This window comes from Myxocyprinus asiaticus, chromosome 20 (genome assembly GCF_019703515.2).
Source record: "Myxocyprinus asiaticus isolate MX2 ecotype Aquarium Trade chromosome 20, UBuf_Myxa_2, whole genome shotgun sequence".
NCBI lineage: Eukaryota > Metazoa > Chordata > Actinopteri > Cypriniformes > Catostomidae > Myxocyprinus > Myxocyprinus asiaticus.
This window is the reverse complement of record NC_059363.1, coordinates 8,788,568-8,803,343: the sequence shown is the minus strand read 5'-3', so window position 1 is coordinate 8,803,343 and position 14,776 is coordinate 8,788,568. Positions and strand designations below refer to the sequence as shown.

General features: G+C 40.0%; 2 protein-coding genes across 6 annotated transcripts in view; both read left to right on the top strand.

Moving 5' to 3' along the window:
* LOC127411184 (apoptosis-stimulating of p53 protein 1-like) overlaps window positions 1-1,359 on the top strand; it is a 52,053-nt gene extending 50,694 nt beyond the window's left edge. For all 5 annotated transcript variants that reach the window (XM_051646573.1, XM_051646574.1, XM_051646572.1 and 2 more), the window contains 2 exons: window positions 47-246; window positions 326-1,359. In XM_051646573.1, the coding sequence (XP_051502533.1) occupies window positions 47-246; window positions 326-367 (242 nt within the window). In that variant the 3' untranslated portion in view covers window positions 368-1,359. The remainder of the gene's footprint in view (window positions 1-46; window positions 247-325) is intronic.
* Window positions 1,360-11,016: 9,657 nt separating this feature from the next.
* On the top strand, window positions 11,017-13,005 carry LOC127411208 (serine dehydratase-like). Its single transcript, XM_051646603.1, has 5 exons — window positions 11,017-11,246; window positions 11,367-11,455; window positions 11,686-11,913; window positions 12,014-12,138; window positions 12,666-13,005. Exons 1-5 carry the CDS (start codon window positions 11,121-11,123, stop codon window positions 12,854-12,856), a joined length of 759 nt encoding a protein of 252 aa, XP_051502563.1. The 5' UTR covers window positions 11,017-11,120; the 3' UTR covers window positions 12,857-13,005.
* Window positions 13,006-14,776: the final 1,771 nt, after the last annotated feature.

The following is a 14,776-nucleotide window of genomic DNA, read 5'->3' as shown; positions in this document are numbered from 1 at the left end:
TAATATTTTCGAAAGACATACAGTAATATCTCTATTTTTCTCTCAGGTGTGCAGGAGAAGCTGGGTGTAATGAATAAAGGAATGGTTTATGCCCTGTGGGACTATGAGGCTCAGAGTGCAGATGAACTGTCCTTCCGTGAGGGCGATGCTCTCACCGTGATGAGCCGTAGAGATGACAGCGAGACAGAGTGGTGGTGGGCCAGGTTTAATGACAAGGAGGGATATGTACCACGCAACTTATTAGGGGTAAGACACCTATATATTAGGCACACATTCACTAAAGATTGTCCATTTCTTGAATTGTTGCTCTCTGCTTTCATTATAGCTGTATCCTAGGATCAAACCCAGGCAACGTTCCTTGGCATAGGTGGCCAAAAGAGACAGAGCTAGCTCCTATAACAGCACTTGGCATGAAGCTGTGGGTTGGCGCTCTGCCCTGTCTTGACCATCACAACACAGAGCCTACAGGGGTGGAAAGATGAGGGAGCACGTCTGGAGTCGGACAAGATAGTTACCCAAGAGTGGGGAAATCAGCAGTCTTCCGTTTGCATCCCAGATTTTATTCGTCACTTTGATGTGTTGTTTTTGCAGTGCCCCTCTTACCCCTATCTCTGTTGAGGAACATGTTAGCTTTTCTGTCCTTTCACACAGTGTAAACCTCCTGAGTATGTGGGTGCATGTCAGCTGGATGTGACTTTTAGAGTGCGACGTGAATGTGATGAAAACAGTTGGTGGCAGACTGTGCGATCTAGGATTCCAGTTTTCATTCTCTGTGAATATTGTCAAGTTGAAGAGGAAACTGTAGGAACTGATGTTTCATTTACCACGGTTAGGAAGTTGCTGATTCAGGGAAAAGGAAGGAAGGTGCTAGAAAGTGTTAAAAAGAGGCCTTGAGGCTGGTCAAGCTGCAATTGGATAATAAGGAAGTGGCCTAGACTGAAAATGTGTATATTTTTGTATGTGGAGGATTTTTTGGGCCTGAGGAGATTAAATTATGTTGTTGTGTGTGAGAAACTGAGTTTTAAGAGGATGCATAAAGAAAAGTGATGACAAAAAAACTATTGCAGTGGCGTTTTTTTCCATCAACCAGGGGAACAAGAATATTGAAAACATATCACATAAATCTGTATTCCTAAGCTTCATTTAAGTTAGGCTTTATTTTTTTATGCTACATAAACTTTTCCCAATTTAAGGATTGTTTATTTAATGAAGATAAAATGAAATACTTAAAAAAGCTTGATACAATATGGCTGTCAAACAGGCAGGCTCTGCCTGTTGTTTGCGCTGCCATACAAGAGACATTTATGCGAAATGCCATGTGTATGTGCACAATAAAATTTCCACATTGGGACAAACTCACATGTTGTATTGACTCAAGTATTTTACAGCCTGTGTTTACTGGGGTTGTTAAAACATAAGCCCATGTGTAGGAGGCGAACAATAAAACATTTTGTGATCTGGCACAAGGTACACCCACCAAAAGTACATGATACTAAGGTAACACCATGGTTTTTAGGACGTGTCAAGGTAATACCATGGTTGGAAATTTACCATAATGCCACAATATTCATTGAAATACCACGTAAATAACTTGAATGAATGTGGTAATCATTCAGTTCCACTGAATATCAAAGTATGGTATTACTGTACCATGTATCATGGTACCGTAGGGTTGTCACCCATCCTGGATTTTCCAGGATCGTCCCGGTTTTAGGCCAACTGTCCTGGGAAAATAAAATTCCATTCGAAATTTCAATATTTTCCCGACGAGTGTAAAATGAATCTGACGAGCCCTTTGGCGCAAGGCCGTGAACGCAGAGTAATGTTCCTTCTGCGCTGCAGGCTACTGGAGCAGCTGCGCTCAAGAGCCGCAAACCTCAATTGAATGCTCTGTATGCAAAAACAAGAGCAGCAGAAACTGAGTCGATCAAATAAAACGCGAGATATTCTGTTTGGCTGCAAGTCTGTAAGTACTGTGTCTAGATGCTTGATTTAGAGAGAACAAATGTTGTTTGGTGAGCTTTAAAACACTGAATTCAACTTGTTTTATAGAACTAGATGTGTTCCTAATAGGATATTCATACTAACGGTGTACAGAAAACAGGTTTCAGTTGTCTATTCTTAAACCAGTATAATAAACTTTAATTAAAACATTTATTAAAATGGTTAGATTTATTGTATTAGTGTTTACTACAAAGCAGGCAAAAAAAGAAAATGCATATTCATTGCTTTGAGTTTTAGCAATGGCTATAATTTATCTTAACAATAATAAAATTATGTCATTATAAATAAAAATGTGTTATGGATATGGGACTGTTTATTTTGCACTCCCTTGTTTTGGTTGCTTTACTTGTAAAACATTAAACAATTAAGACAAGGATGTTTCAAAGTTAGTTAAATTTGCTCAGTGCTAAGGTTAGTCTCAGTTGGATTTTTTCTTTTACACATTTCAATTTCATCAAATTGAATTTAGTAATCTTTAACAAACAAACAAAAAAAATATATATATATATATATATATATATACACACACACACACACGCACACAGTTGAAGTCAGAAGTTTTCATACACCTTAGCCAAATACATTTAAACTCAGTTTTTCACAATTCCTGGCATTTAGTCTTAGAAAGCATTCCCTGTCTTAGGTCAGTTAGGATCACTACTTTATTTTAAGTATGTGAAATGTCAGAATAATAGTAGAGAGAATTATTTATTTCAACTTTTATTTCTTTCATCACATTACCAGTGGGTCAGAAGTTTACATACACTTTGTTAGTATTTGGTAGCATTGCCTTTAAATTGTTTAACTTGGGTCAAACCTTTTGGGAAGCCTTCCACAAGCTTCTCACAATAAGTTGCTGGAATTTTGGCCCATTCCTCCAGACAGAACTGGTGTAACCGAGTCAGGTTTGTAGGACTCCTTGCTCGCACACACTTTTTCAGTTCTGCCCACAAATCAGATTTAGGTCATGGCTTTGTTATGGCCACTCCAATACCTTGACTTTGTTGTCCTTAAGCCATTTTGCCACAACTTTGGAGGTATGCTTGGGGTCATTGTCCATTTGGAAGACCCATTTGCGACCGAGCTTTAACTTCATGGCTGATGTCTTGAGATTTTGCTTCAATATATCCACATACAGGTGCATCTCGATAAATTAGAATGTCGTGGAAAAGTTCATTTATTTCAGTAATTCAACTCAAATTGTGAAACTCGTGTATTAAATAAATTCAGTGCACACAGACTGAAGTAGTTTAAGTCTTTGGTTCTTTTAATTGTGATGATTTTGGCTCACATTTAACAAAAACCCACCAATTCACTATCTCAAAAAATTAGAATACATCATAAGACCAATAAAAAAAAACATTTTTAGTGAATTGTTGGCCTTCTGGAAAGTATGTTCATTTACTGTATATGTAATCAATACTTGGTAGGGGCTCCTTTTGCTTTAATTACTGCCTCAATTCGGCGTGGCATGGAGGTGATCAGTTTGTGGCACTGCTGAGGTGGTATGGAAGCCCAGATTTCTTTGACAGTGGCCTTCAGCTCATCTGCATTTTTTGGTCTCTTGTTTCTCATTTTCCTCTTGACAATACCCCATAGATTATCTATGGGGTTCAGGTCTGGTGAGTTTGCTGGCCAGTCAAGCACACCAACACCATGGTCATTTAAACAACTTTTGGTGCTTTTGGCAGTGTGGGCAGGTGCCAAATCCTGCTGGAAAATGAAATCAGCATCTTTAAAAAGCTGGTCAGCAGAAGGAAGCATGAAGTGCTCCAAAATGTCTTGGTAAACGGGTGCAGTGACTTTTGGTTTTCATGGACCAACACCAGCAGATGACATTGCACCCCAAATCATCACAGACTGTGGAAACTTAACACTGGACTTCAAGCAACTTGGGCTATGAGCTTCTCCACCCTTCCTCCAGACTCTAGGACCTTGGTTTCCAAATGAAATACAAAACTTGCTCTCATCTGAAAAGAGGACTTTGGACCACTGGGCAACAGTCCAGTTCTTCTTCTCCTTAGCCCAGGTAAGACGCCTCTGACGTTGTCTGTGGTTCAGGAGTGGCTTAACAAGAGGAATACGACAACAGTAGCCAAATTCCTTGACACGTCTGTGTGTGGTGGCTCTTGATGCCTTGACCCCAGCCTCAGTCCATTCCTTGTGAAGTTCACCCAAATTCTTGAATCGATTTTGCTTGACAATCATAAGGCTGCGGTTCTCTCGGTTGGTTGTGCATCTTTTTCTTCCACACTTTTTCCTTCCGCTCAACTTTCTGTTAACATGCTTGGATACAGCACTCTGTGAACAGCCAGCTTCTTTGGCAATGAATGTTTGTGGCTTACCCTCCTTGTGAAGGGTGTCAATGATTGTCTTCTGGACAACTGTCAGATCAGCAGTCTTCCCCATGATTGTGTAGCCTAGTGAACCAAACTGAGAGACCGTTTTGAAGGCTCAGGAAACCTTTGCAGGTGTTTTGAGTTGATTAGCTGATTGGCATGTCACCATATTCTAATTTTTTGAGATAGTGAATTGGTAGGTTTTTGTTAAATGTGAGCCAAAATCATCACAATTAAAAGAACCAAAGACTTAAACTACTTCAGTCTGTATGCATTGAATTTATTTAATACACGAGTTTCACAATTTGAGTTGAATTACTGAAATAAATGAATTTTTCCACAACATTCTAATTTATTGAGATGCACCTGTAATTTTCCTTCCTCATGATGCCATCTATTTTGTGACGTGCACCAGTCCCTTCCATAGCAAAGCACCCTCAAAACATGATGCTGCCGCCCCCATGCTTCGTGTTTGGGATGGTGTTCTTCGGCTTGTAAGACTCACACTTTTTCCTCCAAATATAACGATGATCATTATGGCAAAAAAGTTAATTTTTTTGTTTCATCAGACCAGAGGAAATTTCTCCAAAAAGTAACATCTTTGTCCCCATGTGCACTTGCAAACTGTAGTCTGGCTTTTTTATGGCAGTTTTGGAGCAATGGCTTCTTCCTTGCTGAGCAGCCTTTCAGATTATGACGATATAGGACTCGTTTTACTGTGGATATAGATACTTGTCTACCTGTTTCCTCCTGCATCTTCACAAGGTCCTTTGCTGTTGTTCGGGGATTGATTTGTACTTTTCGCACCAAACTACATTCATCTCTAGGAGACAGAATGCATCTCCTTCCTGAGCGGTATGATGGCTGCATGGTCCCATGGTGTTTATACTTGCGTACTATTGTTTGTACAGATAAACGTGGTACCTTCATGTGTTTGGAAATTGCTCCCAAGGATAAACCAGACTTGTGGAGGTCCACAAATTTGTTTTCTGAGGTCTTGGCTGATTTCTTTTGATTTTTCCATGATGTTAAGCAAAGAGGCACTGAGTTTGAAGGTAGGCCTTAAAATACATCCACAGGTACACCTCCAATTGAGTCCAATTAGCTTCTGATAGGCTTGCCTAAAGGCTTGACATGATTTTCTAGAATTTTCCAAGCTGCTTAAAGACACAGCTAACTTAGTGAATGGAAACTTCTGATCCACTGGAATTGTGATATAGTCAATTAAAAGTGAAACAATCTGTCTGTAAACAATTGTTGGAAAAATTACTTGTGTCATGCACAAAGTAGATGTCCTAAATTACTTGCCAAAACTATAGTTTGCTCATATGAAATCTGTGGAGTGGATCAAAAATGAGTTTTAAAGGTGTCATGCATTGCATTTTTATTTTATTTTATAATGTTTATAATGTTCACTGAGGTCCACTTATAATGTTAGTACGATTTTTCATCAAAAATATTCATCATTTAGAAATAATTGTGTTTTATTCTGTTTTTGGCCCTCTGATTAAAATGCTCCATTTTTGGGTTGTGCCCCCTTTAAAACTTCAATGTAAACCCCCACTGCTATGATTGGGTAACATTTTTGCATATGAAATAAGTGTCAACGCCCCCACCTTTATGCCTGTGGAATTGTTTTGAAAATCTTCTGCAGTATAGCTGCTAAAGAAAATGTACATTGTTTTAAAAGAGATTTAGATATTTATATTGGAAATCAAGCCAAAACAAATCAAAATTTTGTTGCTGTGTATACTGGGGTGAAGACTACCCTCTCTCACCTTTTTGTTCACTTCAATCCATCTTTAACTTAAAAAACAAAAACAACTCTCTCTCTTAATAAAGCTGTGTATTGCCAATTTTCTTCACGATAAGAAACACAGTGACACATATATTATGATTCAATAAGTCGCGAGCCATCACGTTATAATCTAGCTTCATTAAGTGTGCACGCTCGAGGGATGAGCGTCCCCACGACATCAGCCGGCTGCACACTCTCTGGCTCCAATCTCTCCCCCTTAGATCGGTACATTCACGCAACTCATAGAAGAGGCGCTGACCGCATAGAGAAATGCCAGTTTCGGAGTTTGTAGTTATATATATGATCTGCTTCCGTATTATTTGAACTTTAATAAAGCTATAACGCGTTAAATAGAACTGCATTCAGTCAGGCGCGAACTGCAGTGCTGCTCTCACGTCATCATTAGAGTTTCATATAATCTCATGTTACGTTAAATGAGATCAAACAACTATTCGACAACGAAAAGTTTTGTCGACAATTTTTTATTGTCGACGTTGTCGATAATGTAAACTAACAGTCTGTAACATATGAAGCAATACAATTAACATGGATACTCACACTTGTCTGTTGCGACATTACTGTTGGGTCCAATATAGTTGGCACTGCATCAGCTTTTAATTTAAGTCTCTCTGCAATGCCTGTGTTGAACTGTGTCTTGTTTGAAAAAGAATCCACAGTAAAATGAAGCGAACAAACAAACACTATCTTACTGAGGTGATCCGGGACTTCATTAAAAATAAAATCACTTTTATTGTCACACAACCATATACACAAGTGCAATAGTCTGTGAAAGTCTTGGGTGCAGTTCCGAGCAACATAGTAGTCGTGACAGTGATGAGACATATACCAATCTACAATAAACATCAAATTTACACAACACAATTTAAAATCTAATATACACATAATTACACACAACACAATATACAAATAATAACATACAATGTACAGTATACAATACACACAATATAGAATACACATTATACAATAAAAATAGTATATATAGTATATATAAAATGTACAGTAGGTTGTATTGTACTGTATTGACATTCAGGCTGTCGGTTGATAGTAAGTTGCCAGTGTGTTGTTAAGAGAGAATATAATTTATGACAGTCCGGTGTGAGATATAAGAGTAATAAAGTGCAGTGCTGATGTATTTTGATCGTGAGAGATCAAGAGTTCAAAAGTCTGATTGCTTGGGGGAAGAAGCTGTCATGTAGTCAGCTGGTGCGGGTCCTGATGCTGCAATACCGCCTGCCTGATGGTAGCAGTGAGAGCAGCCCATGGCCCGGGTGGTTGGAGTCTCTGATGATCCTCTGAGCTTTTTTCACACACCGCCTGGTATATATGTCCTGGAGGGAGGGAAGCTCACCTCCAATGATGTGTCTGGCAGTTCGCACTACCCTTTGCAGGGCTTTGCGGTTGTGGGCTGTGCTATTGCCGTACCAGGCGGAGATGCAGCCAGTCAGGATGCTAAATAAACGTCAGCCACCCTTTCCTCATGTTCGGATCATTAGGAATCAAATGCAAAGAGTCCGTTTTTCCACAAACTGGCACTGCACAACATTTTGTAAACTTTGCAGGCATCTCGAACCTCTTGTTGCACCAATAATCCCTGTGTTTCTCCCTGCCGTGCTGACTCTTATCACCGCTCTAACCGCGAACCTGTGGGCTGGCCAAAGAGACTATGATGAAGAAGTAGGTGTTGACCTGTTTATGCAGAAGGAGTCTTGTGCTGATGTATTCATCTCTATTACATAATAGAGACGAGGTTTAGAAAACAAGTCGTTTAGGAGTATTGGTTTCAACTGAGCCTTTTTTTGGACTAACGAATAAGTTTTGAGTTCTTATGTTTTTATAGTACTGTGACATCTTATATGTCAAAAGATCAGGGAAAATTTTATTTCTCAATGCATGACACCTTTAATGACTTCAGCCTAAGTGTATGTAAACTTCTGACTTCAACTGTATATATATATATATATATATATATATATATATATATATATATAAACTTAATATTTTAAGTTTTATTAATTTAGTTAAAAATTACACAATTAATTTAGCTGGAATTTTGTTATGTAACTCAAATCCATATCTTAAAAATAGGCTGAAATGTTTTTTGAGTGTATTGATGTTACTCTTTCATTGAAATAAATGCTATACATATGGTAGTTTCCATATCAAACAAGGAGTAAACAATCATCAATAATATGTTTTATTTCTTGTATGATGGCCAGCAATAAATTTTTCGGTCACTGATCAAGTGTCCAGGAATTTTACAGGGCCGAGGTGGCAACCCTATGGTACCGCCTCAGTACTTTGTTGAAAGGGTAATGGCAATTTAGACTCAGGTTTCTCACTAAGGACAAGTTTACAGTTCACTGTCTCTCATAAATGAATATCTTACCTGGGTTTAACCTATATTACATAATTTCGCAAGCTGTCATTTTTATCTTGCTATCCAGGGCATTAGTTCATGCTCAATTACTTTATTGTCAGCAAGGGAACTCTGAACTTCTAGACAACACTCATGTTCTTGAAACCACCTTGGAATAGGTAAGTACACTATAACAAGACTGCTAAATAAGAATTTAATTTCACATATTATGTTTCGGACTTGTTTTTTGAGAAAACTGACCAAACGATTACCTTGCGAGGTAATACTTAGCGTGAAAATGTGGGAAATCGTCTCGGTTATGTATGTAACCTCGGTTCCCTGAGATGAAGGGAACGAGAAATTGCATCATGAAGCTGATGCTATGGGGAGTGTCCTTCTACACGACCTAGTTGAAACCTTTCTACAATAATGCCAGGATTGGCTATGGTGTTTAAGACAAGTATAAAAGCGGGCACGCAAACACCATTCCTAAGAATTCTCTGACTGAGGGACAAAGAGCACATCGCTCGCACCTCAAAAACCATAGTCCATAGTGCGACCTGCTTACGCAATGTCTCGTTCCCTTCATCTCAGGGAACCGAGTTTACATACGGAACCGAGACATTACATATGTAATACACTTGACATTGCGTCAGGAAGCTGACGCTATGGGGAACAGATTCCCAACACGTCGCATTACACGACATAACCTTCCCAGAGAGGAAACATGACGCCGCAGTCTCGTGGGACGGCGACCAACACGAGTATGCCACAAATGAATGACCCTCATGGTTAGTCAGGAGGGGAACACTCTGAATATATATATATGAACTATGTTCATATAGTATGAATTAACCTTCAGAAACCCAGTGCTTGTAACATTGGGAACACAGCGTCCGAATGCAGGCGGTTGTGTAAAGTGACAGGGAGCCCGTACTTAAAAGAGGGGTATAAATATATATTTGGCCAATAAAACAGCAAGCGCTCTAGACAGAGAGGACTTGTTTTGATGTGTTTTGAGAAGACCATCCTTCTGCAAAACATATGTCTTGTAATGACACACTGTTCGTCCATGCCCATGAAGAGGCCACGCCTCTAGTTGAGTGTACTTTAACACCAATTGGGTGACTCGTAAGCCAGGGTGATTGGATCAATGATCCAGTGTCTTTACTTTGAGATGGACATTCCTTTTGTGCATCCTCCATAGCACACAAAGAGCTTGTCAGACAGTCTGAACTAGCGTGTGCCCTCAACATATTTGTGTAGTGCTCACAAAGGGCATAACAAATACAAGGACTGTTCCTCATCCGAATAAAATTAAAAATGTATAGGGAAAAAGTCTTGAAGGTGAACCACCCCCGCTCTGAAGGGTGTGGTTAGAACCTTAGGCACATAGCCTTTTCTGTGTTTGACAGTGGTTTTGAAAGACCCGGACCAAACTCCAGACATGAATTGTCAACTGACAGTGCTTGCAAATCACCAAACCATATTACTGAGGCCAAAGCCAGCAGTAATGCGGTCTTAAGAGAAAGCACACGCAATTCAACGTAGTCCAGAGGCTCAAAGGGAAGTCCCGCAAGCACTTTTAGGACCAAGTTAGGTCCCAAGTCAGGACTGTAGCCGGGCGAGGGGGATTTAGCCGCCCCGCCCCCCTAGGAATTATGATTAAATCATGTTTTCCTATAGAGGTGCCGGTTTCAAGTAGTGATAAGCAGATATAGTTGCCACATAAACTTTGAGCGTAGACGGAGTGAGCCCTGCGTCCGATCGACCTTAAGAAATGTAGAATTTCAGGTATGGGGCAGATCACTGGCTCTTTGCCTGTGAAAAGCACCACTTAGTGAACACATTCCATTTAAGTGAGTAATGGCGTCTGGTGGATGGCGCTGTAGTATGGTGTTACCAATATGGTGTTCATAACACCATATGTTCATAACCAACAGAGCCAATTCTGTTCAAAACACCATAGCCAATCCTGGCGTTGTTGTAAAAAGGTTTCAACTTGGTCCTGTAGAAGCTAGGATACGCCACATAGCGTCAGCTTCCTGACGCAATGTCAAGTGTACTGAATTGTAACCAGCTGTAAAAATCTTTCAACAGGCAATGCTCATCTCAGTTTTGACAGCTCTGAGATAATTAACCTACCGTAAACGCATTTCTCCACTTCTTCCCTGATTAACTGCTAGCATTTCAGTAAATGTTGCGCAAAATGTCAAAGCAAGATGGATTTCATTAAATGTTTTTGGGGTCTACATATATCCCTAATGTTATAATGCATGTTGTTGTATTTTAAATTCAACATTAGTTTAAATAAAATTTATGTGCATTATGATATCAAACGAAGTGAAAATGTTTACGTCCCGTACGTGCATTATGTGTTCGTACTGCCCTCTAGCGCTCATTTAAGGAAGCGTTGCATGTTGGCCATTCTGATAAAGATTGAAATGCATTTTTATTCCATTACAAGGTTGCAAGTTCCACCAACTCGAACGGTGTGGTTTGTTCTTCTGGTGATTGAAATGATAAAACAAGCGTGTTTCCATTAGTTTATTAGTTTTAGTGTATTGACTCTCACTGTCTGTATGTAGGTGGCAATGCTGGTATGGCTACAGCATATGCAGCAAGAAAACTCAACCTTCCAGCAACCATTGTTTTGCCCTCAGCAACACCCCTACTGGTAGTGCAGAAACTAAAGGACCAGGGAGCTACGGTCAAAGTTGCGGGCAAGGCAAGAGTAGAGTACCAGCACTGATATACTAAATGCCTCTTTCTAGATATGGCATTATATATATATTTTTCCTTACTAGTGATATACACCAGATGACTTCATCCTATTTTGTTGTGTTAGGTTTGGGATGATGCAAATGCAGAGGCCCTTCGATTGGCTGAAAGTGAAGGTCTTACTGTGATACCACCATTCAACCATCCACTAATCTGGTAAGTCCATCGATATCATGGCCAGGTGAGGGGAGTGGGGTTGGGGATACTGTGTGCTCCCCTGAAACTTCTAAAGCCCCTCAGACCAATACCAAAACACAATCCTAGGGGACCAACCCTAGCAAAATTATCAAAAGACATTACTCACCTTTTTATCCACATCATCATATTTTATCCCTAATAAAAGTCCATTGAAGAAGAATGCAAATGTTACTCAACCTGTCTCTTAGGAAAGGTCATACCAGTATTGTACATGAACTCAAGGCCTCATTGCCAACCAAACCAGGAGCTATAGTGCTGTCCGTTGGGGGCGGAGGTCTGTTTTGTGGGGTGATCCAGGGGCTGGATGAGGTGGGCTGGGGCAGTGTGCCTGTCCTCTGTATGGAGACTGTTGGTGCAGATTGTCTCAATGTCGCCCTTAAAGCTGGAGAGCTGGTTACACTGCCGGACATTACAAGGTATAAGATAAGAAATCGTATTGAATTTATGAAGAGTTGGCACTGTTTCATGTCCTGTGTGAATGTTTCTGCAATTCACTGTGCTTGAACTGCTTGCTAGTGAAGCAACGTGTCTAGGAGCAAAGACAGCATGCAGACAGGCGTTTGAATACAGCAAACGGTCCACTGTTATTTCAGAGGTGGTGACAGATCTACAGGCTCTGGAGGCAATGGAACTGTTCCTGGGTAAGCTTGTCGCTATGGTTTAGGGCAGTGTTTCTCAGCTGAGTTTGGACCCAGATTGTACATTGGAAATCAAGTGGTGACTGAATTCACTACCATTTTTTTGGTACAAAATACATGTCTTAAAATCAAACAATAAAATGTATTGATATTATATTTATGGATAAATTATTGATATTATATATTGTCAATGTTGGCATCTGCCTAATGTGCCAAAATACCAGAGTCTGATAGCACAACCTTTGACATCAACAATACAATATATAGGAAGTGTTTTCTCCTCTTTTTTAATTTTTTTTTAAAGTCAATAAGCCTATTTATTTTGGTAACATATCTATGAATAGTTAGTTGCATTTTATTTTTCATTAAGCTTTGTTTCAGAACAGACCTGCGGCCCATTTTGGGTCCATACACACCAACTGATAACCACTAGTTTTGGGCACAAAAACAGTTCAATAACTGCAAATCTGCTTTTAAATGATTCCAGTCCTTAGGAAAGTGTTTGTATTTCTCTGTGTGTGCATATGTAGATGAGGAGTGTGTGTTGGTGGAGCTAGCCTGCGGCGCTGCGCTGGCTGCAGTGTACAGTGGTGTTATCCAAAGGCTACAGAAGGAGGGACGCCTTCCTAAACCACTCGGCCCGCTGGTGATGATCGTCTGTGGGGGTGGCAGTGTAAACCGGGCCCAGCTACAACACTTACAGGCAGTCATACGGAAATGATCAGAATGGAAACGAACCCAGCAATCCACTGCATATGAAGATTCTCCAATCTGTGAAAGCTAATATGTTAAAGATGGCCAATGCAAATGCTATAGCTTGCCTTAAGATGATGTGGACATTCCATAGTTTTTCAATGATTAAATACTAAAAGGGATGGTTCACCCAAAAATTCAAATGATGTCCTATTTTTTTACCCTTATGTTAGTCCAAACACATATGACTTTCTTCCGTCGAACACAAAAGGAGATGCTAGTCCGAATGTTAAAGGGTTAGTTCACCCAAAAATGAAAATTCTCTCATCATTTACTCACCCTCATGGCATCCCAGGTGTGTATGACTTTCTTTCTTCAGCAGAACACATTTGTAGAAAAATATCTTAGCTCAGTAGATACTTAAAATGCAAGTGGATGGTGATCCGACTTTTGAAGCTGGGCTGGGCTTCAGATGAGCTGGTGTGAGGATTTCTGTAACTGCTGAGCTCCTGGGATTTTTACGCACAACGGTCTATAGAATTTACTCCAAATGGTGCCAAAAACAAAAAAAACATCCAGTGAGGGGCAGTTCTGTGGATGGAAATGCCTTGTTGATGAGAGAGGTCAACAGAGAATGGCCAGAATGGTTCGAATTGACTAAGGTAACTCAGATAACTGCTCTGTACAATTGTGGTGAGAAGAATAGCATCTCAAAATGCTATTCTGAGATGCGGGTTGGTGCTGTTATGGTGGCATGAGGGGGACCTACACAATATTAGGCAGGTGGTTTTAATGTTGTGGCTGATCGGTGTAATATATATATATATATATATATATATATATATATATATATATATATATATATCATACAGTGACGCATAGTCCAATTTGGCCCTCGACCCAAAATGAGTTTGACACGCCTGGGCTAAATTTAATCTTTAAAATTAAATCTTCTAAAGCGACACGATCGGTGTGAAATAAATCAATGTTTAAGTACTTTTTAAATATAAAGCATCACTTCCGGTCAGCAGCAGTATGTGCGTGTGACTTAATCACACTGGCATGTTCACAGCATCCCTGTTTACAACTGAGTTGGATGAACGATGTACAGAAGCTTTGTTGGTTTTGGTTTAGATCTGTATTTATCTGTTTCTTTACTCACAATGGTGCATTTGTGTGCTTATCTTGGATGTCTCAGTTGAGAGAAGAATGTGAGATTACATCCGTAACATGTCAATGCGAATTCGTCACACCATATGAATTCGAGAGACCATGTGAACTCAGCGCTTTCATGAATGCATATATTGCCGTTGACCGGAAGCGATAGTTTATAGTTAAAAAGTATTAAATGTCAGGGCCTAGGTAGCTCAGTGGTAATAGATGCTGGCTATCACCCCTGGAGTTCGCTAGTTCGAATCCCAGGGCATGCTGAGTGACTCCAGCCAGGTCTCCTAAGCAACCAAATTGGCCCAGTTGCTAGGGAGGTTAGAGTCACATGGGGTAACCTCCTCATGATCGCTATAATGTGGTTTGTTCTCGGTGGGGTGTGTGGTGAGTTGAGCGTGGTTGCTGCGGTGGATGGCATGAAGCCTCCACGCACTATGTCTCCATGGCAACACGCTCAACAAGCCACGTGAAAAGTTGTGCGGGTTGACGGTCTCAGACATGGAGGCAACTGGGATTCATCCTCCACCACCTGGACTGAGGCAAATCAATACACGACCACAAGGACTTAAATGCACATTGGGAATTGGGCGTTCCAATTTGGGAGAAAAAGGGGAAAAATAAATAAAATAAATAAATAAAAAGTACTTAAATATTAATCTTTTTCTCACCATAAGTGATCGTTTTGCTTTAGAAGACATAAATTTAACTGCTGGTGCCATATGGATGATGTTTATAATGACTGTCTGTGATTTTTGGAGCTTCAAAAGTCTGATCACCATCC

What these genes read in the sequence shown, in the direction of transcription:
- LOC127411208 (XM_051646603.1), top strand. Translation starts at nt 11,121, where the DNA reads ATGGCTACAGCATATGCAGCAAGAAAACTCAACCTTCCAGCAACCATT. An exon ending in TTCAACCATCCACTAATCTG is followed by an intron (nt 11,456 to 11,685) that starts GTAAGTCCATCG and finishes CCTGTCTCTTAG; the next exon opens with GAAAGGTCATACCAGTATTG. An exon ending in GGCAATGGAACTGTTCCTGG is followed by an intron (nt 12,139 to 12,665) that starts GTAAGCTTGTCG and finishes GTGCATATGTAG; the next exon opens with ATGAGGAGTGTGTGTTGGTG.